The following is a 25,666-nucleotide window of genomic DNA, read 5'->3' on the forward strand; positions in this document are numbered from 1 at the left end:
CCACGCCGTGCCATATATATGCCACGCCGTGCCATATATATGCCACGCCGTGCCATATATATGCCACGCCGTGCCATATATATGCCACGCCGTGCCATATATATGCCACGCCGTGCCATATATATGCCACGCCGTGCCATATATATGCCACGCCGTGCCATATATATGCCACGCCGTGCCATATATATGCCACGCCGTGCCATATATATGCCACGCCGTGCCATATATATGCCACGCCGTGCCATATATATGCCACGCCGTGCCATATATATGCCACGCCGTGCCATATATATGCCACGCCGTGCCATATATATGCCACGCCGTGCCATATATATGCCACGCCGTGCCATATATATGCCACGCCGTGCCATATATATGCCACGCCGTGCCATATATATGCCACGCCGTGCCATATATATGCCACGCCGTGCCATATATATGCCACGCCGTGCCATATATATGCCACGCCGTGCCATATATATGCCACGCCGTGCCATATATATGCCACGCCGTGCCATATATATGCCACGCCGTGCCATATATATGCCACGCCGTGCCATATATATGCCACGCCGTGCCATATATATGCCACGCCGTGCCATATATATGCCACGCCGTGCCATATATATGCCACGCCGTGCCATATATATGCCACGCCGTGCCATATATATGCCACGCCGTGCCATATATATGCCACGCCGTGCCATATATATGCCACGCCGTGCCATATATATGCCACGCCGTGCCATATATATGCCACGCCGTGCCATATATATGCCACGCCGTGCCATATATATGCCACGCCGTGCCATATATATGCCACGCCGTGCCATATATATGCCACGCCGTGCCATATATATGCCACGCCGTGCCATATATATGCCACGCCGTGCCATATATATGCCACGCCGTGCCATATATATGCCACGCCGTGCCATATATATGCCACGCCGTGCCATATATATGCCACGCCGTGCCATATCTGAGGCAGAGCCAGGCACAAATAGCTGATAACAGACTTTCAGGTGCACCTCTTCACTTATCACTTCTGGGGTCACCTCTGTTTCTAAAGACTTGTTTTCCTTAAAAAAAGATTGCTTAGGACACTTAACAGTGTGGTGTTGTGATAACAAAACCCTGTGAGGCTTTAGTTTTATGCCTGGGCTCCTCGTGCCTCTGCTCCTGAATTTGTTTTTGAAATCATTTCATGCAGCAGAACTGTGGGAGTGGAAAGCAGCGCTCTCCTTGTCCCCAGCTGGGAGTTCTGTTCTTCTGGTGCTGGTGATGGGACAGGGCTCTTCGAGGGAGCAGTGATGGAGTGAGGAATGGAGGGAGACGGGGCTTGTTTTGAAGCAGGGTGCTTGGCACATAAGGAGCAATGCACACAGACTGGTGCACAGATTTGTTTAGCAAACAATAACCTGTGTTTTGTGGATGAATAAATAATTAACCTGATTTTAAAAGAAGGAAAAAAGTAATAATTTTGCTATCTGCAGACCTCCTCTTCCCTGTCTGCTGGGCACGAGTGGTGTCCTCACACCTATGTGAGCACGTCTTGTGATGTGTGGGTCTCTGCTTTGCAGATGGGAATGGGAGCACAGCATGGGGGAGGGGGTCGTGAGCTCAGCACCTCTCCTGCAGGGTCTTCTGGGTATGAGGAGAGCCCTCTGTACCCTCATGGGGGTTGGTTGCTGCCCCTCTCACATCAGCACTGCTGTTCCTTGTGTTCCTCTATGCCTGGAGCTCAGGAATGGCCATAGTGACCAAAAGGCTACAACTCCCTTTCAGGTTTGTGTCACCATCACCTCTGAGACTTCTGCTCTTCCACCTGCTCAGACTTTTGCTTCCCTGAGGCTTTGTATTTTATTCTATTTTAATTTTTTTTGATGCTGAGGATTCTGCATGTTGGATGCAAGAGGCTGAGTTGAGTACAATGGGTTGAGTTGAATGCAGTGGGTTGGATGTAGAGGTTTTCTCCCTCATTTTCCTGCACTTGTACTGAGGAGATGACAGAAGCCCTGGGAGTTCAGCAGCAGGAGTCTGGGGAAAGCAGCTCCTCATGCAGGGAAGCTGGCAGTTAGCACATCCACTGACACCCAGAGCAGGATCAGGCAGTGAAGGTTGGACATGTGGCTTCCTAATGCAGAGGAATGGCTGTGTCCCTGTGGAAGCCCCAAGTGCCTGATAGCTACTGCGTAGCGTGGGTTGAAAGAGAAAGTATTCTCCTGTGGTTTCTTCAGAGCTGTTTCTGCTTTCCTTCTCGTTGGTGGGGCAGAAGGAGACAGTGAAGACCTTTGTTCTGGCTTGCTATCACTGGTCCGTGGGTGTATTTAGGAGATCTTATGCACAATGCTGCTCTGCTGTTGTTCTTTCTTTGCTGCTTGCAGAAGTGTTTCTGTTCAGTACCAGGAAATAAGTGCAACAAAGCCCCCCAGATCCTCACTGTGTTAGGACTGAATAGGAAAAGAGAAAATGGAAATGCTCAGGATTTGTCCTGCACAGAGCCACGCCGTGCCATATATATGCCACGCCGTGCCATATATATGCCACGCCGTGCCATATATATGCCACGCCGTGCCATATATATGCCACGCCGTGCCATATATATGCCACGCCGTGCCATATATATGCCACGCCGTGCCATATATATGCCACGCCGTGCCATATATATGCCACGCCGTGCCATATATATGCCACGCCGTGCCATATATATGCCACGCCGTGCCATATATATGCCACGCCGTGCCATATATATGCCACGCCGTGCCATATATATGCCACGCCGTGCCATATATATGCCACGCCGTGCCATATCTGAGGCAGAGCCAGGCACAAATAGCTGATAACAGACTTTTAGGTGCACCTCTTCACTTATCACTTCTGGGGTCACCTCTGTTTCTAAAGACTTGTTTTCCTTAAAAAAAGATTGCTTAGGACACTTAACAGTGTGGTGTTGTGATAACAAAACCCTGTGAGGCTTTAGTTTTATGCCTGGGCTCCTCGTGCCTCTGCTCCTGAATTTGTTTTTGAAATCATTTCATGCAGCAGAACTGTGGGAGTGGAAAGCAGCGCTCTCCTTGTCCCCAGCTGGGAGTTCTGTTCTTCTGGTGCTGGTGATGGGACAGGGCTCTTCGAGGGAGCAGTGATGGAGTGAGGAATGGAGGGAGACGGGGCTTGTTTTGAAGCAGGGTGCTTGGCACATAAGGAGCAATGCACACAGACTGGTGCACAGATTTGTTTAGCAAACAATAACCTGTGTTTTGTGGATGAATAAATAATTAACCTGATTTTAAAAGAAGGAAAAAAGTAATAATTTTGCTATCTGCAGACCTCCTCTTCCCTGTCTGCTGGGCACGAGTGGTGTCCTCACACCTATGTGAGCACGTCTTGTGATGTGTGGGTCTCTGCTTTGCAGATGGGAATGGGAGCACAGCATGGGGGAGGGGGTCGTGAGCTCAGCACCTCTCCTGCAGGGTCTTCTGGGTATGAGGAGAGCCCTCTGTACCCTCATGGGGGTTGGTTGCTGCCCCTCTCACATCAGCACTGCTGTTCCTTGTGTTCCTCTATGCCTGGAGCTCAGGAATGGCCATAGTGACCAAAAGGCTACAACTCCCTTTCAGGTTTGTGTCACCATCACCTCTGAGACTTCTGCTCTTCCACCTGCTCAGACTTTTGCTTCCCTGAGGCTTTGTATTTTATTCTATTTTAATTTTTTTTGATGCTGAGGATTCTGCATGTTGGATGCAAGAGGCTGAGTTGAGTACAATGGGTTGAGTTGAATGCAGTGGGTTGGATGTAGAGGTTTTCTCCCTCATTTTCCTGCACTTGTACTGAGGAGATGACAGAAGCCCTGGGAGTTCAGCAGCAGGAGTCTGGGGAAAGCAGCTCCTCATGCAGGGAAGCTGGCAGTTAGCACATCCACTGACACCCAGAGCAGGATCAGGCAGTGAAGGTTGGACATGTGGCTTCCTAATGCAGAGGAATGGCTGTGTCCCTGTGGAAGCCCCAAGTGCCTGATAGCTACTGCGTAGCGTGGGTTGAAAGAGAAAGTATTCTCCTGTGGTTTCTTCAGAGCTGTTTCTGCTTTCCTTCTCGTTGGTGGGGCAGAAGGAGACAGTGAAGACCTTTGTTCTGGCTTGCTATCACTGGTCCGTGGGTGTATTTAGGAGATCTTATGCACAATGCTGCTCTGCTGTTGTTCTTTCTTTGCTGCTTGCAGAAGTGTTTCTGTTCAGTACCAGGAAATAAGTGCAACAAAGCCCCCCAGATCCTCACTGTGTTAGGACTGAATAGGAAAAGAGAAAATGGAAATGCTCAGGATTTGTCCTGCACAGAGCCAAAAAATATCTTCCTTGGAGAAGGAAAGGAGAACTCTCAGGTGTTCCTGTGCCACTGTTGTTTCCTGCTTATTTTTCAGACACATTTGGCTCCCCAGCACCTGTGTCTGGGGGGAGGAACCATACATTTGAGGTCACTGGGTTGTCCTGAGCAGCCCCAGGCAGAACTGCTGCTTTTCCCCAATTCCTGCATTTCCATGGCCAAAAATGAGGCGGAGAAAAGAATCCTCCATATGTGCCTTGCCAAACACTCACAGATGCAAGCAAAGATGGCAGCTCCCTCTCTGCAGTACCTTCTCCCTGTTCTTTTCATGGTGTTGGGAGCCTTCTTTGGTATCAGATGCCGAGTGTGTGTTTGCTGTTTATGTGCAGGGAGGCTGGAGCTCCTATTTCAGTGCATGGAAGGGAAATGGAAGAGTAGTCATATGTGCTGATTGCTAATTTGAATAGACTTTTACTTTAGCTGCAACTCTGGCAGGTCCACCTTTGAATATCAAGCAAGGGCACGTCATGTCGGCTAGTCTTTGTTTTTTTGCAGTGCTGCCCTATGGTTCGGGAGCTCGGATGCCATGCCATATAGTGCCATACCATGCTGTGCCCTAAGCCATATATGCCATGCCATGCCATATATGGCATAGGGCACAGCACGGTACAGCACGGCAAGCCAGTGCCATATATATGCCACGCCGTGCCATATATATGCCACGCCGTGCCATATATATGCCACGCCGTGCCATATATATGCCACGCCGTGCCATATATATGCCACGCCGTGCCATATATATGCCACGCCGTGCCATATATATGCCACGCCGTGCCATATATATGCCACGCCGTGCCATATATATGCCACGCCGTGCCATATATATGCCACGCCGTGCCATATATATGCCACGCCGTGCCATATATATGCCACGCCGTGCCATATATATGCCACGCCGTGCCATATATATGCCACGCCGTGCCATATATATGCCACGCCGTGCCATATATATGCCACGCCGTGCCATATATATGCCACGCCGTGCCATATATATGCCACGCCGTGCCATATATATGCCACGCCGTGCCATATATATGCCACGCCGTGCCATATATATGCCACGCCGTGCCATATATATGCCACGCCGTGCCATATATATGCCACGCCGTGCCATATATATGCCACGCCGTGCCATATATATGCCACGCCGTGCCATATATATGCCACGCCGTGCCATATATATGCCACGCCGTGCCATATATATGCCACGCCGTGCCATATATATGCCACGCCGTGCCATATATATGCCACGCCGTGCCATATATATGCCACGCCGTGCCATATATATGCCACGCCGTGCCATATATATGCCACGCCGTGCCATATATATGCCACGCCGTGCCATATATATGCCACGCCGTGCCATATATATGCCACGCCGTGCCATATATATGCCACGCCGTGCCATATATATGCCACGCCGTGCCATATATATGCCACGCCGTGCCATATATATGCCACGCCGTGCCATATATATGCCACGCCGTGCCATATATATGCCACGCCGTGCCATATATATGCCACGCCGTGCCATATATATGCCACGCCGTGCCATATATATGCCACGCCGTGCCATATATATGCCACGCCGTGCCATATATATGCCACGCCGTGCCATATATATGCCACGCCGTGCCATATATATGCCACGCCGTGCCATATATATGCCACGCCGTGCCATATATATGCCACGCCGTGCCATATATATGCCACGCCGTGCCATATATATGCCACGCCGTGCCATATATATGCCACGCCGTGCCATATATATGCCACGCCGTGCCATATATATGCCACGCCGTGCCATATATATGCCACGCCGTGCCATATATATGCCACGCCGTGCCATATATATGCCACGCCGTGCCATATATATGCCACGCCGTGCCATATATATGCCACGCCGTGCCATATATATGCCACGCCGTGCCATATATATGCCACGCCGTGCCATATATATGCCACGCCGTGCCATATATATGCCACGCCGTGCCATATATATGCCACGCCGTGCCATATATATGCCACGCCGTGCCATATATATGCCACGCCGTGCCATATATATGCCACGCCGTGCCATATATATGCCACGCCGTGCCATATATATGCCACGCCGTGCCATATATATGCCACGCCGTGCCATATATATGCCACGCCGTGCCATATATATGCCACGCCGTGCCATATATATGCCACGCCGTGCCATATATATGCCACGCCGTGCCATATATATGCCACGCCGTGCCATATATATGCCACGCCGTGCCATATATATGCCACGCCGTGCCATATATATGCCACGCCGTGCCATATATATGCCACGCCGTGCCATATATATGCCACGCCGTGCCATATATATGCCACGCCGTGCCATATATATGCCACGCCGTGCCATATATATGCCACGCCGTGCCATATATATGCCACGCCGTGCCATATATATGCCACGCCGTGCCATATATATGCCACGCCGTGCCATATATATGCCACGCCGTGCCATATATATGCCACGCCGTGCCATATATATGCCACGCCGTGCCATATATATGCCACGCCGTGCCATATATATGCCACGCCGTGCCATATATATGCCACGCCGTGCCATATATATGCCACGCCGTGCCATATATATGCCACGCCGTGCCATATATATGCCACGCCGTGCCATATATATGCCACGCCGTGCCATATATATGCCACGCCGTGCCATATATATGCCACGCCGTGCCATATATATGCCACGCCGTGCCATATATATGCCACGCCGTGCCATATATATGCCACGCCGTGCCATATATATGCCACGCCGTGCCATATATATGCCACGCCGTGCCATATATATGCCACGCCGTGCCATATATATGCCACGCCGTGCCATATATATGCCACGCCGTGCCATATATATGCCACGCCGTGCCATATATATGCCACGCCGTGCCATATATATGCCACGCCGTGCCATATATATGCCACGCCGTGCCATATATATGCCACGCCGTGCCATATATATGCCACGCCGTGCCATATATATGCCACGCCGTGCCATATATATGCCACGCCGTGCCATATCTGAGGCAGAGCCAGGCACAAATAGCTGATAACAGACTTTCAGGTGCACCTCTTCACTTATCACTTCTGGGGTCACCTCTGTTTCTAAAGACTTGTTTTCCTTAAAAAAAGATTGCTTAGGACACTTAACAGTGTGGTGTTGTGATAACAAAACCCTGTGAGGCTTTAGTTTTATGCCTGGGCTCCTCGTGCCTCTGCTCCTGAATTTGTTTTTGAAATCATTTCATGCAGCAGAACTGTGGGAGTGGAAAGCAGCGCTCTCCTTGTCCCCAGCTGGGAGTTCTGTTCTTCTGGTGCTGGTGATGGGACAGGGCTCTTCGAGGGAGCAGTGATGGAGTGAGGAATGGAGGGAGACGGGGCTTGTTTTGAAGCAGGGTGCTTGGCACATAAGGAGCAATGCACACAGACTGGTGCACAGATTTGTTTAGCAAACAATAACCTGTGTTTTGTGGATGAATAAATAATTAACCTGATTTTAAAAGAAGGAAAAAAGTAATAATTTTGCTATCTGCAGACCTCCTCTTCCCTGTCTGCTGGGCACGAGTGGTGTCCTCACACCTATGTGAGCACGTCTTGTGATGTGTGGGTCTCTGCTTTGCAGATGGGAATGGGAGCACAGCATGGGGGAGGGGGTCGTGAGCTCAGCACCTCTCCTGCAGGGTCTTCTGGGTATGAGGAGAGCCCTCTGTACCCTCATGGGGGTTGGTTGCTGCCCCTCTCACATCAGCACTGCTGTTCCTTGTGTTCCTCTATGCCTGGAGCTCAGGAATGGCCATAGTGACCAAAAGGCTACAACTCCCTTTCAGGTTTGTGTCACCATCACCTCTGAGACTTCTGCTCTTCCACCTGCTCAGACTTTTGCTTCCCTGAGGCTTTGTATTTTATTCTATTTTAATTTTTTTTGATGCTGAGGATTCTGCATGTTGGATGCAAGAGGCTGAGTTGAGTACAATGGGTTGAGTTGAATGCAGTGGGTTGGATGTAGAGGTTTTCTCCCTCATTTTCCTGCACTTGTACTGAGGAGATGACAGAAGCCCTGGGAGTTCAGCAGCAGGAGTCTGGGGAAAGCAGCTCCTCATGCAGGGAAGCTGGCAGTTAGCACATCCACTGACACCCAGAGCAGGATCAGGCAGTGAAGGTTGGACATGTGGCTTCCTAATGCAGAGGAATGGCTGTGTCCCTGTGGAAGCCCCAAGTGCCTGATAGCTACTGCGTAGCGTGGGTTGAAAGAGAAAGTATTCTCCTGTGGTTTCTTCAGAGCTGTTTCTGCTTTCCTTCTCGTTGGTGGGGCAGAAGGAGACAGTGAAGACCTTTGTTCTGGCTTGCTATCACTGGTCCGTGGGTGTATTTAGGAGATCTTATGCACAATGCTGCTCTGCTGTTGTTCTTTCTTTGCTGCTTGCAGAAGTGTTTCTGTTCAGTACCAGGAAATAAGTGCAACAAAGCCCCCCAGATCCTCACTGTGTTAGGACTGAATAGGAAAAGAGAAAATGGAAATGCTCAGGATTTGTCCTGCACAGAGCCAAAAAATATCTTCCTTGGAGAAGGAAAGGAGAACTCTCAGGTGTTCCTGTGCCACTGTTGTTTCCTGCTTATTTTTCAGACACATTTGGCTCCCCAGCACCTGTGTCTGGGGGGAGGAACCATACATTTGAGGTCACTGGGTTGTCCTGAGCAGCCCCAGGCAGAACTGCTGCTTTTCCCCAATTCCTGCATTTCCATGGCCAAAAATGAGGCGGAGAAAAGAATCCTCCATATGTGCCTTGCCAAACACTCACAGATGCAAGCAAAGATGGCAGCTCCCTCTCTGCAGTACCTTCTCCCTGTTCTTTTCATGGTGTTGGGAGCCTTCTTTGGTATCAGATGCCGAGTGTGTGTTTGCTGTTTATGTGCAGGGAGGCTGGAGCTCCTATTTCAGTGCATGGAAGGGAAATGGAAGAGTAGTCATATGTGCTGATTGCTAATTTGAATAGACTTTTACTTTAGCTGCAACTCTGGCAGGTCCACCTTTGAATATCAAGCAAGGGCACGTCATGTCGGCTAGTCTTTGTTTTTTTGCAGTGCTGCCCTATGGTTTGGGAGCTCGGATGCCATGCCATATAGTGCCATACCATGCTGTGCCCTAAGCCATATATGCCATGCCATGCCATATATGGCATAGGGCACAGCACGGTACAACACGGCCGTGCCACGGCGTGGCATATATACTTTTTTCCTATAATACTTTTTTCCTTCTTTTAAAATCAGGTTAATTATTTATTCATCCACAAAACACAGGTTATTGTTTGCTAAACAAATCTGTGCACCAGTCTGTGTGCATTGCTCCTTATGTGCCAAGCACCCTGCTTCAAAACAAGCCCCGTCTCCCTCCATTCCTCACTCCATCACTGCTCCCTCGAAGAGCCCTGTCCCATCACCAGCACCAGAAGAACAGAACTCCCAGCTGGGGACAAGGAGAGCGCTGCTTTCCACTCCCACAGCTCTGCTGCATGAAATGATTTCAAAAACAAATTCAGGAGCAGCGGCACGAGGAGCCCAGGCATAAAACTAAAGCCTCACAGGGTTTTGTTATCACAACACCACACTGTTAAGTGTCCTAAGCAATCTTTTTTTAAGGAAAACAAGTCTTTAGAAACAGAGGTGACCCCAGAAATGATAAGTGAAGAGGTGCACCTGAAAGTCTGTTATCAGCTATTTGTGCCTGGCTCTGCCTCAGATATGGCACGGCGTGGCATATATATGGGCCTTGCAAGATAAGTTTCACAAAAGGCTCTTATTAAATAGTTCAGTTTTTTTTTTTTTTATAACTTATCATTAGAGAACAGATACACAACTGCATGTACAATGTTGAACTTTAGTTTTAGAGGAGACATTGAGGAAGACAGTCTTTTGAATTCTTATGTGTGATTTGCTATATGCACTGAAACTTCTTTGCAGTGCTCGTGTGATACACTGACATTTTTTCCATCTTAGGAGGGAAATTTTTGTGAAGTTTGTGAATCTTATTTTTTTTGTCTTTTGAAAACTAATGGCTGCCTCTCATTTGGGGTGTGATTGAAATGTCTCTTGATTACTGTCGAAGCTGATTCTTTTCTTGGTTGGTGTGAGAGAAGGCTGAGTATTGTGTTGTATGCTGTACGATGTAAAAATGTTTAGATTTAAATAGTTGTTGGCCTAGAATCAGAGAAATGTGATGCATCTTTGAGAAACAAGCATCTATCCCACTAATTCTGGTCACTTTTTTCTTCAAAAGGTAACTTATTTCTGATGAACCTACTTACAGCAATAATCTACAACCAGTTTCGTGGGTACCTTCTGGTAAGTAAAACTTTCCTAACATGTGTTCTACTGTAACCTTACGGCTGTGAAATCCTGGGTGTTTATGGATTTACCTGTGTATTGAAGTATGCCAATCCAATAGTAAGTACAGTTTTAAGATGAGAAAGCTTCATAAAACGGATGTATGTATTTTTACCCATGTGTGCTATTGTAGCTTGATGCCTTTTGGGTGAGAAAATCACATGTTTATGTATGCTTTAGATGTGCAGCTGTGACTAGCATATGAGAAAAACGAGAGTGAGAACAACAATAAAATGGTGAACAAGGACTGTACTTTTTCAATAGCTGTTGTTGCAAAGCCCAGCATTTAATTTCTCAGAGTAGCACAGTATGAGAAGCCCTCACTAAAAATAACTTGCTGACCTTGGTGTCTATAAGAGAAGTAAAAGCTGACAAAGTAACTGTAGTTGATTCCACAAATTGTGGAAGGAACTTAGCTGTGGTGGTGATGAAGCTGGGCGTTACAGGTTCTTTCTCCTTCATTGACGAGCTGTGTAGTGTGTTCTGTTGTATTAGGTACACCAGATGGAAATGCTCTGGATTTCCTTAGTAGGAAACAGATGTAAGTTCTTTTGGTTTCTCGCTGAGGTAGAATAGTTTAGCAGTAGGAGAGCAGTGAGCTGAGGCAAGCGTATTTTAAAAAGGAGAGCATAAGCAAAGATGAACTTTCATTTTACTACTTCCAGTAAATGACTGGATAAGGTAGGGGCTGTGTTACACAAATGTAGTTTGTCTCACAGCTGAACTGCTGGGCTGTGGGTTAAGGCTGTGTTTTGGTGAGTGTTTTTGTTTTGTGTACCAGTGTGGTGATGGCTTCCTTGGCTTAGAATGAGCAGCATTTTCCTATTGTGTAAGTAAACTGTGTTTACTTGAAGTCTAGAGCCTTGTCTGCTTGGTTTCTTCCTTCCTTTGTACAGAGCTCTTGTAAGGAGTGAGAGCTAGGAAGTCTCTTCTCCAGTCATAAGACTGCAAGAGTGCCAGAGGATCAGTGTGCAATCTGAGCTGGGTTTTCCTGTTGGTCTGCAAGTCCTTCTGGTAGGACTGGACTTTGCTGATTTCAACCTTTGATCCTTCAACAATTCCCCTTAAACTGTGGGAGTGTCTGTCTGGTATCTTAACAGTCAAATCTAGTAGTTGATGATGAGGACTTTGGTAGGAAGGGAAAGAAAGCAGTATTTTGACTTCTTGGAAACAGATTGAGTTAGATAGACAAGGCCTTCTGTGAAGCTTGCAGTTGGCTTTGCCAACTGACATTTGTGTCATCTGTTTTATTCATCATACCATTTATCCGTGTTCATAACAGGGGAGTTGGGCTAGGTGATCTCTGCAGATCCCTTCCAGCTCAGATGATTCCACGATCTGGTTGAATTTCCCAGTGTTAAGCAGACTGCCTCCTATTATCTTAACTTGTGGTGTCTTTCTTATGCAGAAATCCGTTCAGTCCTCCCTCTTCAGAAGACGGCTGGGAATCCGGGCTGCATTTGAAGTGCTTTCTTCCCTAAAAGAGACTCCTGCTAATGCAGAACAGTGAGTGGTGGATATTGAGGCAGTAGTGCACCCAGCAGAAAAGGCCAAATTTTCAGCTCTTGTTTCAGTGAATGCAGGAAACTGATAGGGTCATGGCTTGAGCTGGTGAAGAGGTATGGCTGGCCCAGGGGACACTGGCAAATTGTTGGCACCTGTGCTCCCTGTGCAACCAGAAGGAGAGGGCCCAGGGTGGAGCCATCCTGGGCTCATATAAGGGCCAGCTGCTGAAGGGGGGAGCATCTCTTGGGCCTTGGCTGCTTCCTGAGAAGGGGTGCTGTGTAGCCAGAGATCCCCTTCACCAGCTGGATGAGTTCCATTCTTCTTTGTACATGACTATTGGCCTACCTTTGAATGTTTTACTTCCTATCACCAAGAAGCAAGTTTGCTTCTTCAGAAACAGAACTAGTGTGAATTGAAGATCTCTCATTGAAAAACAACAGTTTTGCTTATTTTTTTAATTCTATTCTTCAAGTGGGTTTTTATAGTGAATTGTCTGGGACTTTTATGGGCTATTTTCTTTTCATTGCTGCTTGTAATTTTATTGGCTTTAAAAGAAGAAAACAAAACCAGAACTATTGATTGTCTCAGTGGCAAGATGTCTCTTTCAGGACCCATTCTCTAAGCTCATCTTCTTTTGGATAGGTCGTATGTTAGTGCTGGAGCCTTGCTTCAAGTGCTGCAGAAAGTTGAAATGGATTCTCGCAGCAGGCAAGCAATCATGATGGTAAGAGCTGGATCTTCTTAATCCTTGGAGGCTGTCAAACTCTTGCTGGGACAGTTATGGAAACTTATTATTATTATTATTTTTAATCACAGCAGTGATTTAGAAGCAGTAGTCTTCAGCTGTTTGTGTCCTGCTTTCTTTATGAGCATGAGCTGAGTCCAGATCAGTGTCTGCTTATGTGCTGGTCTTTGCCTAGTAACAGCTTTAGTTCCAATGATTCCAACCTAAGACTGCCACTCCTGTGGTTGGTTTGAAGAAGAAGGCATTCACTGATAGGTGGTGTAGGTGAAGACTTTGTTTTGCAGAGCCAAAATTCTGATTTGCTTTGGTTTATCTCTGAAAATAAAATCTCTCTCACTGTGGTCTGGAGCTGCTACCTACAGCTTGGTGTATCTTTACCATTTGAACATGGGGGGTGTATGTAACTGTATTGCTTCCTCTAAGTTCTGATACTTATGTCAGGCTATAGGGAGAATTGTTTTGCTTATCTAAGGCCTTAATGTTGCTGTTTGCACTGCAGTTTTTAGGTAGAGCAATTAACAGGAGATACAAGATGCAAAAGTTACAGGTATGGTATCAGGAAAAACTGCTCCAAAAATATTATTGCTTTTTAAGGACCAAATTGCAGCAGGTCTTGGAGGTAGATGTTATGAACTAATGCCAAGAGAAGGGGTCAACATAGAGCTGATGGTAATGGTGTGCCAGCAGTTGGCTGGATCCATTGTGAAGATACACATGTTGCTTTCTGTTATTGTCTGGGATAGGGGCTGTGTAAACAGAGTTGCCTGAAAATAGCACTCTGCTCTGTGATTAAGACTGCACTGTTTGTTAAGTACGCAAATCCAGTCTGAGAGTGGTGGTACTTCCTGAAGGTGCACTTAATGCAGATGTTGATCTGGCTTTCTCTTTCATGTGAAGTCACTCAAAATATGCTCCTGTGACCAGCTGTCAGTTGCCCAGTTCCAGTGGCTCTTTGAAGAGCTAGACAAGGATGCCATTAAACAAGTACGTATGTACCTCATCACTATTTACAGAGTGTCATAAGGTAGTATGGTTTTGAACAGTTCTGTATTTATGTGGAACTAAGATCTTTCCCTCTCTTTGAGGGAGACAAATGATGGGAGTGGTGGAAGGAATATATGCAATTAATAGCCTGGTTAATTTACCTGCTTGAGGCATTGGAGAGGTTGGATTTTTTTTCCCTTTCTTATCTTGTGTTGTGCCATGATCGCCAATGCTTTTGCTCTTTGGAGATGATCTCTTGCTGATAATAGCTAGAGCTTGAAAGCACTTTACTAATAAAAATGGACTTGAAAAGTTTTGCTTTGAAAAGGTACGTTTCTTAAATCTGAAACTGGGCTATTTTTCCCTGCATTGTTATTAAAATACTTGTGTTGCCTTTCAGTGTAATTGTTGTGTTCTTTTCAGCATCCTCCCAGTCCAGAATACCGATCCCATTTCATGCGGAAAATGCAGTTTGCCTTTGGCCATCCCTACTTTGGCTACTTGGGAAATGTTGTTGCCCTTGCAAACATTGTTTCTATCTGTGTACGTAAGAGAGAAAAACAATTTTTTTTTCTTGTTGCAAAATTCAGCAGTAAAACAGTGGATTCATGGAAGATTTATTGTTATTTAAGGTGGTTTTGGTGTTGGATGCAGATAAGCAGCCTTCTGAAAGAGATGACTTCTTCTTGGGGGTAAGAAGCAACAGTATTTCTGTGGATATTGCTGTTCCCTTAATGTGGTTAATTCTAATTTTTATTATCATTTCTACGGTCTGAAGACTATCAACTGCTTCTTCATCATATACTATCTGATGGAAATGTTGTTGAAAATCTTGGCAATGGGCTTGAAAAGATATTTATCATACCCGAGCAATAGGTTTGATGGACTTCTAACTACAATTTTGCTGGTAAGTTTGTTTTGTTGTTAACTTCTGTATTTCTGGATTTGTTGTTTAGGGTGATATTGAGCTACAAGATCTAGCAGGATGCCAGTAAGATTACTCCTAGTTGAACACTGATGTGCTGAGTTGAACAGCTTGAGCCAGTGTTGTGTTTTGCAGTGGCACGAGTGCTTTGGAATGTTACTTTGAATGTCCTTTTCGTGGAGAAATTGCTGGAAAAGTTGAGCTCTCTTACAGGCAGCCTTTTTAATGTTATTTGGAAGCATTCTGCTCACAAGGATGTCTATAATGTAGTTAAGCATCACTTATTGAATAATAAAGTGGCAGGATATTAAATCTGTTTGGTAAAACCCTGAAACCTAACTTACACAATGTAATTCACTCAGTATCTTTTTATGTGTCACCTTAGGACTAATTTGGATGTATTGTCAAATATAGCAATACCAGAGTATATAAGTAGAGTCATACTAGTGGCTTAAAGCTATTGAACATGTTTTCTGTTGAGAAAGGTAAGTAATATTTAAACCTCAAAATTACCAAGTTTAAAAAGGTTTTTTACTCTTTTTCCTTTCTCTCTGTCTGAAGGTTTTGGAGATTGCAACTTTTGCTGAATATGGATTTCCTCATCCTGGTTGGTAAGTAATCTCCTTGAACCATTACACTGTCTTAGGTGTCTGGGTTGGATCGGGGGATTATACGTGCATGTTCATGCACACTTGTGGTGTTCTGCTGTAATTATCAGCCCAGTGCATAACTTACCAACTTAGTAGAAGTTTTCCCTATTGTAGTCACTAAACTTCATGTTTCAAAGTTTAGTAGAGAAATTGCCATGGAGCTGTTCATGTGTACTGGAACAGAAAGCGCAGGTCTCCTGACTTTTTTTCTGTATGTATATTTTTTTAAGTCCAAATGGTTCTTGGATAATTATCTTAATCTTTTTTCATCATTAAAACCATGGAAGTGATTGTTTCCATTTTTAAAATACATGTACAGCCATATCAGAAGAGAAAAGCAAAGAACTTTTGGAGGACTTTGTAAGTCTTACTTTCAAGGGTGATTCTTGAATGTGGACAGCTGTTTGCACTCTAACAGTATCTTGAAGCACCAGTTATTTTCTCCATCACCACAAACAGATTACAGCCCAGAAGGTTCTGGATGGCACTAACATCATGTTCTGTGATGCATCCTTTAATCACAATTGCAGTTACATCTGCAGATTAAGTAACATCTTAAAGACAAGACTGAGGTTTCTACTATTATTCTAGAGTGTGTTCTGTGTGGTGCTGTCTTAGGTGATATTAAGGCTAAACTTGAATGTTTGTGATGCAAATTGTGATCTAGCATCTGTTACCAAGGAGTTTTGTCACTGCTATCTTTCCTTCCCCCACCACCTGCCCACACTTGCAGCAAGGAGCACCCAGCATGCCTGTGTAAAAGTCAGCTAATGCTCAAGCTGAGATTTGAAGTGTATAGATATTGTCTATGGAATACATACATAAGAAAGAATGTTGACTGGGCAATCTGTCAGCTTTATACTTTCTTTGAAGACTAACTTCAGCCAAGGCTCAGTAACTTCATTAATGTCTTTTTGGGCTGTTTCTCTGATATGTTATTTCTTTCCTAGGAGACCAGAGTTTGTGGGCCTGCTATCCCTGTGGGATATGGTGCGACTGGTGAACATGTTAATCGTGTTCAGGTTCCTGCGGATCATTCCTAATATGAAGGTAATATGAAGGTTGTTTATTCCTCCACACTTCTGATATCTTTGATCAAATTACAGATTTTGTGAAAGGCTCTCAGAATCACAGAATCACCCGGGTTGGAAGGGACCTCAAGGATCATGTAGTTCCAACCCCCCTGCCTAGCAGGGCCACCAAACGTACACATTCAGCACTCTCCCAGTGCTGTGCACTAGCTTTTCCTTCTGTCTCACCTGAATGGGAGTGTAGTTCTTCAGTCTGCACTCCAAGTGTCCAGACAATTGCACAGCACCTCACAAACCCTCTTTAGCTGGTTTTCTCCACTGACGTGGTAGGGAAGTCCTGTTGATGTTGCTGTAGCTGATGCTGACATTATAAAATGGGTAGAGAAACGCATCCAGAAATTCTTGCACAGCTTGTGTTGGGCTTCAGCCTCAACTAGTGACTTGATATGAAGTCCTTGGGGAACTTCGTAGTCAGGAGCTGATAGGTTCTCACTGGGTGCTGCTGGGCATTTTGATCCTGCAGAAGCTTGTTTGGGAGGAGTTCCTCTCTTCACTTTCCAGTTATGAATAGTTACGCCAGAGCACCCGTGATCTGAAATCACTTTGACGGTTATAATCCTGCACTTAGATTGGCTTGAAAGCTACGTCTGAATTCCCATCAGGAGTGGGACTTGTATTGTAGTTTAATAAAAAGCATAAATGCCTACCTGATGTCATCAGAGTGTCAGTGGGTGGGAATTGTAGACTAGAAATGCTTCCTCGTCAATCTCTCTGGAGCTGTGGGATGCTTAAACTTGTTTCCTCCATATTCTGGTCTTACACCTCGCCCTTTAGGTCACCGTGTCTGAGCATACCTAAAATTTAGCTTGATATCCCTTTATGAAAAGGAGCATGGCTGTGTTCATAAATCCCACAGTTGTCGTTGTAAGGATTGTCTGCGTTCAGACAGATCTCAGTTTTCCTTCTAGTAAAAATAATTTTGTGCAGGTTGGTAGCATGATAAATGTAATATGTATAAAATTCTGCTTTGTTTCAGTTCATGTCTTTGGTTGTTACTACGTTGCTGGACCTGGTAAAAAACTTGAGAGCCTTTGCAGGAATCCTGGTGGTAAGTCATGATGCAGAAGTGTCAAGCACATTCTCTTTATTATGCTGGTATCTGTAAGAAGGGCAGTGAGGAAGTAAACCAGGGCCTTTGGATGTCAGTTTCTGTGACTTCTAACATTTCACTGAAATCAGGCAGTTCTTCGGTATTGTAATGAGCTGCTGTTTTGTTCTGGCCTGCACAAAGTGTGCCTCAACTTCACCTACCAGTGTCTCTTAGGATCACACTTTAAAAGGTTATTTAAGACTTTCCTGAAGTACTTGTCTCAGGTTGGATACTTCAGTTTTGAAAAAATCACCTGTTTTCTAGAAGCAGCCTGGTTTTCCTTACACAGATCTGCTTATCTTAAAATTAGATAGCATAACAACTTTAAAATCATTTTGAGTTGGAAAGATTTTGAGATATTGTGTGTTTGGACATGGGGATTTCTGAAAGTCCATGCTGTCATGCTCAAAGAGTGTGTGATGTGTGTAATGTGTGATTAAAGGTTGTGTCACAGCACATGATGTTCATGGCTGCATTTCCTAACTCCTGAGTTTCTGGATTTGCAACTGTCTTCCTGGCAGAGCAAATGAGTTTGTGGGGCATTATTTTTATAATATTTTAGTTTTATTTTGTTAAGATACTTAAATTTAATGGTTAAAGACCAAGGATTTGCTGTATGTTAGGTATTGTCTCAGAAGTTTTTTTATATATCAAAATAAAAACTGGCTTGTCATCCATTTTATCCTAGAATAATTACTGTCATTGCTAATCTTGGTTTTTATCTTCAGTTGTGTCCTGGAGAGGCTTATGTTGCAATTTAAAATGATGTTGTCTTGTACAAAGATAAATTGGTAACAACTTTGTTCTGCTGTGCAAGTCATATATCCTGTTGGGACCTATGCATAAAACTGAGAGATGCTTCAGGAGTGTGCCAACTGAGATGTTAGCTTTTATGTTTGTTTTTTTTTTAATAGTTTTTTTTTTTTTTCCCAATATCTAAAGGGAGACTACAAAAGGGTGAAGACTCTTTACAAGGGTAGATAGAGGCAGGACAAGGGGAACTGGTTTTAAGTTGGAGGAGAGAAGATTGAGGTTGGATGTCAGGGGGAAATTCTTCACTGAGAGAGTGGTGAGGTGCTGTAACAGCTGCCCAGAGAGGCTGTGGATGCCCCATCCCTGGAGGTGTTCAAGGCCAGGTTGGATGGGACCCTGGGCAGCCTGGTCTAGTATTAAATGGGGAGGTTGGCGACCCTGCCTGTGGCAGGGGGGTTGGAGATGATGATCCTTGAGGTCCCTTCCAACCCAAGCCATTCTATGTTTTTATGATAGGTCAAAGTATATTTCAGGGGCTGAGTTGCCCAATGTCAGAGCCCTGTGGAGTTGCAGTCTTTGGGTGAGCTCCGTTGTGCTTTACTGCAGGATCCCAAAGCTGTGCTGCTACTGCTATGGCTGTACATGGGCTTAGTGTTCTGCTGGAAGATCCTTTGATTCCTGACAGTCATAATTACAATGGCAGGAGCTTGTAGTTATAGAGTCAAGTTCTTCTTTAGTGGTTATCCCTTAGCGTTTCAGTCTGGTGTCCCTACTCATGCATGCAGACGTAATGCTTAGAAGTGGTTCTTATCCACTGCAAAATATCCATCATGCCAGGAGTGTGAACTGTAATTTTTCACGATTTTAATCATTTTTCATGATTAAAAATTTCATAATTTTTAATCATGAAGCAGTTGTGCCATAGCATTTGCCGCTTCCATTAATTTAACTTGCTTTTACTTGAGGCACTAGGAGCTGCCACTGAGCTTCTGTTGTGTTGACATCTGGGTATGTTATTAGCTGACGCTAAAAGTTTTAACAAATTTTCTCCTGAAGCTTGTGCTGGTGAAGTTATATAACTCATTAGCTACTTTCTCAGATGATCCATGTGCTTAGATAAAATATCAAAGACTAAAGTCAACTTTATTGCAAGGCCATATGCCCCATCTTCTGGTAGGCTGTGGAATGACAGCTTCAACTTAACTCCAGTAATGTCTAAAAAGAGCAGCGCAGTCTTCCTTCTCTTGTGGACTTCTCCACTTGGTTTTCTAGCAAAACACAGAGATGTGACTAAAGACACCTCAGTCTGTAAACTCATCTTGTCTTAAGCGGTTGTAAAACAAAGGGCTCTGTACTTACGTTTAACTGAAAGTTAAATGGGACTTTAAAAAGTAAGAACAACAATTTTATATATATATATAAATATATAAATATATATATATATAAAAATATATATATAATGTATTTTAAATTTTTATATATATATAATATATATAAAAAGTATAGGTATTAAGAAGTATTTTTATTTCAAAAAGTTCCAGGTATTTTTCTTGACTGTTGCCCTTTACCTGTGATGCTAAGGTGAATTCTGTATTAATTGCACTGTTTATTTATTTAGTGACAGAAATATATTCGAAACTAATGCCTAAATGTATTCCTTCCAGGTGGTTTTCTATGCATTTGCTATAACTGGCATAATGCTGTTTAAAGGTGCTGTGGTTCCTCTGGGAAATGTCAGGTAATATTACTATTCAAAGTAGTACTCGATAGTTTTCAAGTGCATCTGCGACACTGTGACTCTGAGTTTTTATTTTATCCTTGTGTTTGAAGCTGTCTTTGCATTAATCACACAGACTTTTTTCATTTGTTACTCTGTCAGTTTTTCTTACTGTGTTGGAATTGCAGAAAGCTCACCTAAAGCTCAAAATGTTTAACCTGCTGTAGCTTTAATACTTAGTTTAACGATTTCCTCTGTTTTCTGCCCAAATGAGATACTTAAATTTCTGCAAGGTACTCACAGGAATCTTGTTTTTGAGGTATAGTATGTAGATAGCTATGCTCATATCAGACTATCATTCTCTTACAGTCTTGTTAATACAACGTATAACAATGGCACTTTGCAGTGTGGGACCTATGAGCAACTGGAATATTGGCCAAACAACTTTGATGACTTTGCTGTGAGTCAGTCTTAGCTCTGCTTCTCTCTCTGCCTGATGCTGTCCTTCTTTTTCCGAGGCTTTGAAGTATGTGATGCATTTGCTCAGCTTCTCTTTTCCTCATTCTCCTCAGGCAGCGTTAGTGACTCTTTGGGATGTGATGGTAGTGAACAACTGGCAAGTCTTTTTGGAAGCATTTTCGAGATACTCAAGTCCGTAAGTAGCAGTAATAAAACTGATACAGTGTCGTGTTTGTTGTAAACAAACGAGAATTGCAGAGATAGCACAGTTCCTATAATCTTATAAAGAGAGGTGCTTCTTACTTTTCTTTTGGGTAATTCCAGGTTCGTAGGAAAAACTACTAACTATGTAACTCAATGACTTGCTGCTGCAAAAACTATAATCATGTTTAGAAGGTATTCTAAACTGGTTTGATAGTTCTCTTGTTCCAAAAAAAGTGAATTATAAACAGGTTTGCAACATATTGCTGGGTGGCTCTCACTGTAGAGTCAATTGTGCAGAAGAGATGTAAGAGAATCACAGTAACTTACTTGAGGCTGCTTTTGTATTTACTCTGTGTGTAAATAACTTTTGGTAGGCTTAGAATCTTGGGCGTATCTTTCATTTGTATTGCACTGTTTTGTGGGAATTTTGAGTTAGCAGGATATTTTGAGTTAGCAGGATAGCCTCTGAGTTGGCTTGCTGCAGCTATCCTTGACTGGTCACATTTCAATGCAGTAACTTGGGAGTTTTGCTGTTTGATTTCTGTGGAGTCGTGGTTTCATCCACATATCAAATATTGCAGTTTGAATCAAGCAGAAGGAAGCGATTCTTCACCCAGCATGTGGTTAAGATGGAGCATTTTTTTACAAGCTGTTAGGTGTGTTAAGTGTTAAATGTGGTCTGGTGATGATTGGAGAAGTCACGAGAGAAATCTGTTGGGATCTGAAATGAACAGAATCCACCTCTAGCTCAATACATTTCTAAAGTGCAAGTGGTTGGAGATGAAGAGCACTTAAGGGGTAGCCTTGTAGGTATTTTGCTGTGTTTTTGCAATTGTTCCATTTCCTGCTGCTGTTGGCCACTCAAAGCATACCATCCTAGGCAGATCTTTCTGTGATCCATAACATCCTTCCCTAGTCTGAGTTTTTTTTTTTTTATTATTTTTATTTTTATTTTTATTTTTTATTTTTTATTTTTCCCCTCTCCTTTCATGGTTTCTTGTCCCTGTGGTTAAGCTGGAGAACAAAATCTGTTAGGCTAACTGAATGAAAAGTCAAGATTGTTGTTGTTAGATCCAGATCTTCTTTTCCATTAGTAGTATAATCTTTGAAAGAAAAATGTGATTTCATTCTGGCTTTGGTTACTTCCAGGCTGAGTTTATTTGCTGTCTACTTTATCGTAGACCCACAGACTCATTTATTTCCTTTAATCTGATCTGCAGGTGGGCAAAGATCTATTTTGTAGCCTGGTGGTTGATCTCCTCTGTCATATGGGTTAATCTCTTCATAGCTTTACTTCTAGAGGTAAGAAGGAGTATTATTTGATGTTAAATCCTGATAAGAGGTTATGATCTTTATGGGAAATGAAAAGAGCCCAGAAAACCTTCTGGGAAATTTGGTTTGGTTTTTGCATGTCTACTTGATCTTTTTTCCCTGTCCTTTTTCCCCCAGATGTTCAGGAAGCATTTTCTTTTCCCAGACAATTGTGCATTTCTTTATTTTGAAACTTTGTCACAAGTCTGACTGCATTTTGTTGGATGTGAATGTTTGTCCATTACAGCTGATTCACTATGAAGATGTGTTATGGTGTCAGTTTTTTTCCATTGCTTTTGTCTTCCAGAACTTCATTCACAAGTGGGACCGTCGCTGTCATCGGGAGTCCCTCTCAGATGTTGAATACCAGAGGACAGTAGAACTAATGTTCAGGTGAATTAAATTGGGCATGGTGATTGATTTAGATTATTCTGTTTCTCTCTTGGTGCTCGTTGCAAGATGGTACAAGACTTCTCTTAATTTCCATCCTCAGAAGTAAACTGTATCATCTTTTACCTCGGTGAATCTCAGTACGTGCTCTAGTTGGACTTGTTTTAAGCTGACTTGTGAGCCTAACCTTTATATGCTTTCTGCCAAGATTGTGGTGGGAGAAGAGGTATTGGAAGTAGGGGGAGCTGTGCTGAGGGGGAGAAGAAATTGAAGATGAGGAAACTGATGCACATTCTTGGCTTATTGTGAAACTGTGGGTGGTGAGCTGATACTCGATGATCATGAACACGTAGAACTTCTGGTGCACATTGGATATTCAATAGTAGCGTTGGGAACATGTTCTCATTTGGGAGCTTTTTCAGGAAAACAAACTTACTGACCTTCAGTTGTATTGCACTATGTGCAGGAAATTGTTTCCCTGCTCCTTGTGGGAAAACAGCTGCTGGTTTCCATGACACATCTGTAAAGGATGGATCACTGGCAAGTAGATGCATCTTTAGGGAGCATCAACTTATTGTAATTTTAATTCCACTTTTCAAGAATGAAACGAGCACGTGTTCTCGCAGTGTGGACACTGAGATGCAGCAACTGCTGAGAAGTTCCCTTTGTTGTCCCTAACAACCCATGCTTTCTCTTTGTAGAGATGTTTTGGAAGAACCAACAGAGGAAGAGCTGATGGAAAAGCTGCACCAACATCCACACCTGCACTTATGTAGGTGACTGGTGGGAAGGATGGACTTATTTAGACCTCTGTTTTTTGAGGTTGTCAGCTGGAAGAAATAGAATGGATTTTCTGTGAGGTGCTGCTGGGAGAGGCTTGCAAGGCGATATGTAAGGCTTTGCTTGTCAATTCTCTGCCGAAAGAATGTTTTTAATTGTTCATATTTGAATCCTTGCTATTCCAACTTGATTTTAAGTTGCAATTTTAGAGGAGTATTGCAGCTATTATTTTTATAAACTGTTGGTATCAGAAAGTTTTATTTTCTTTTTTAAGAAGGGAAAGTGTGTTAAAAGGACAGTGCACTTTAAAATATGGACTCTGTAACCACTAAGCCTACTATTTTGAAAAGCACAAGAAAATGGAGCTGCCTTTCCTAGAAGGGGAGTGTGGAGAGGGCTGCACCCTGCAGTTGGTGAATGGATTAAGCAGGACCAGAACAAAATCCTTCATTTTTCTGTAGGGAGACTGAAACATGTCACCAGCCTATCTTACTAAATTTACAGGTGTTAATCACTTCAGAACACAATTAAGTTCAACTGTGGTTGAACTTAATCATGTGGAGAGCCTACTTCACACCTCTTCTATTTGATCGAGGGTTTGTGCTGGTTGCACCATGCTGGTTGCCTTGAGAGCAATAGTAAGTGTGAATGGAAAAATTACATTTGTGGTTTTCAGTGTGATAAGACTGAGCTCACCTTTAGGGTAAATATTTTCATGTTGCTTTTCAGTGAACTCTTCTTTTTTAACTTTATCTTCTAAATCCTGTTTTATAATGTATTGTGTTCCATAAAAAAAGCTGAGGGGGGTGAACTTTGGCCAGCTGTAGCATCGTGATCACTGTGAGTCTCCCTTTTAAAGGGGGCGAAAAAAGGCTGAGTGGGGTAATCAAAGTGCATAGCAGTTCAGATTTTCCTCTGAGTGTTGCTGTGGTTTTGTGGCCACTTGCTTTGTACCCGAGTGATTTGTCCTGTGTAAGTACCTTGGTCAGTGTATCTAAAGTTGAGAATTAACAGTAAGTTATGTTTACGTGCTTCTCATTACCCCTTAGTATTTCTCTAAAAATGGTGCTTAAGTTTGATTCTTTGTCACATAACTAGTGAACCACAGTCACAAATACACTCGTTCCCAATTTTAATTTTTGTATGTGAAAATGAAACTCTACTTTGAGGCACTGAATTTTCATTGAGTCACTTGTCGCTAAAATAGACAGTGATTCTTTGTACCTGGCAAAGGCCTGGGGAAGGTAAATGGCTCTAAAACACCTATGAACTTAGGAGTTATTTGATACTTTTTAGATAACAAAACATTATAGAAAGTGCCAAGTAGTCATCCTATTTACTTTTTCCTCTTGTTTTGTCATCATTTTTTTTTTTCTAGTTTCCTCTCCCTAATAATACAGGAAAGAATCTGGGACAATGGTACAACAAGCTCAGAAGTGTATTTTTGCATTATTGCACTATTTAAAAGTTATTTGGCAGTCCTTGTCCGTTTCTTTATCACTAATTTTCCTTGTGCTTTAGACAAAGCGCGTATCTTGTTTGCGTATTTATATGACAGGTCTCAGCTGAGCTCTATGCCACTCAGCAATTTTTCTTTATTTCTGTAATTCTGCACCTTAAGCCACGCTGTTATCTTTTTTACTCGTCTCAATTCCTTAATAATCCAATGAGTAACTTGGTTGCACAGGTTTTTGGGGGCATTACCATGCTTATATGCTATTGCAAACTTAGAACACAGATTATAGCGAGTAGATAAAAAGCACCACCACGTTTCTGTATTTGATTTTGGTTTTGTCAGGATGACTTCTGCTTTTTCGAGCTTGATTTAATCACAGGCACCAATTTATTGTCACTGTTAATGGAGTTATGCTCTGCTGACCTTTTTACTCAATCATCTTTTTCATTTTGGACTTTTCTAAATACTTGCGGAAGCCACTTTGCCTGGCCAGAAAGTTGGTGACCATTTCCTATTGGGTTGCAAGCTTCAATCCTGTTTTGTTTTATTTGTTCTTAAGATTTTTCTTTGTCTGTTACGTTCCACCATAATCTACCAAAGCAACATGAATTGGTGTGGAATTATCATCACCAGTGCCTCTGCAATGCAGTCTTCACATCTGCATGGGGTGAAGAAGGCACTCTGAAGGGAATAGTCTTAGTCTTGTTCATGTTTCACAGCTGTGTAATGGATGGGAAATTTAATTAGAAGTTAATATTAAATCTAATGGCAGTTGTACTGAAAGATGTAAATGACC

The 25,666-nt window shown here is 43.5% G+C and overlaps 1 protein-coding gene across 1 annotated transcript in view; it reads left to right on the top strand.

The window, feature by feature from the left end:
* Positions 1 to 23,746, top strand: part of TPCN2 (two pore segment channel 2) — a 39,925-nt gene extending 16,179 nt beyond the window's left edge. The window contains exons 10-25 of the mRNA XM_052695223.1: positions 10,703 to 10,767; positions 12,218 to 12,315; positions 12,958 to 13,039; positions 13,958 to 14,044; positions 14,468 to 14,587; positions 14,677 to 14,736; positions 14,823 to 14,951; positions 15,531 to 15,580; positions 16,570 to 16,669; positions 17,687 to 17,758; positions 20,218 to 20,291; positions 20,640 to 20,730; positions 20,843 to 20,925; positions 22,154 to 22,235; positions 22,552 to 22,637; positions 23,336 to 23,746. Coding sequence (XP_052551183.1) covers positions 10,703 to 10,767; positions 12,218 to 12,315; positions 12,958 to 13,039; positions 13,958 to 14,044; positions 14,468 to 14,587; positions 14,677 to 14,736; positions 14,823 to 14,951; positions 15,531 to 15,580; positions 16,570 to 16,669; positions 17,687 to 17,758; positions 20,218 to 20,291; positions 20,640 to 20,730; positions 20,843 to 20,925; positions 22,154 to 22,235; positions 22,552 to 22,637; positions 23,336 to 23,414 — 1,358 coding nt within the window. The 3' untranslated portion in view covers positions 23,415 to 23,746. The remainder of the gene's footprint in view (positions 1 to 10,702; positions 10,768 to 12,217; positions 12,316 to 12,957; positions 13,040 to 13,957; positions 14,045 to 14,467; positions 14,588 to 14,676; positions 14,737 to 14,822; positions 14,952 to 15,530; positions 15,581 to 16,569; positions 16,670 to 17,686; positions 17,759 to 20,217; positions 20,292 to 20,639; positions 20,731 to 20,842; positions 20,926 to 22,153; positions 22,236 to 22,551; positions 22,638 to 23,335) is intronic.
* The last annotated feature ends 1,920 nt before the right edge of the window (positions 23,747 to 25,666 follow it).

Source organism: Tympanuchus pallidicinctus, unplaced genomic scaffold (assembly GCF_026119805.1).
Source record: "Tympanuchus pallidicinctus isolate F22 unplaced genomic scaffold, pur_lepc_1.0 scaffold3, whole genome shotgun sequence".
NCBI lineage: Eukaryota > Metazoa > Chordata > Aves > Galliformes > Phasianidae > Tympanuchus > Tympanuchus pallidicinctus.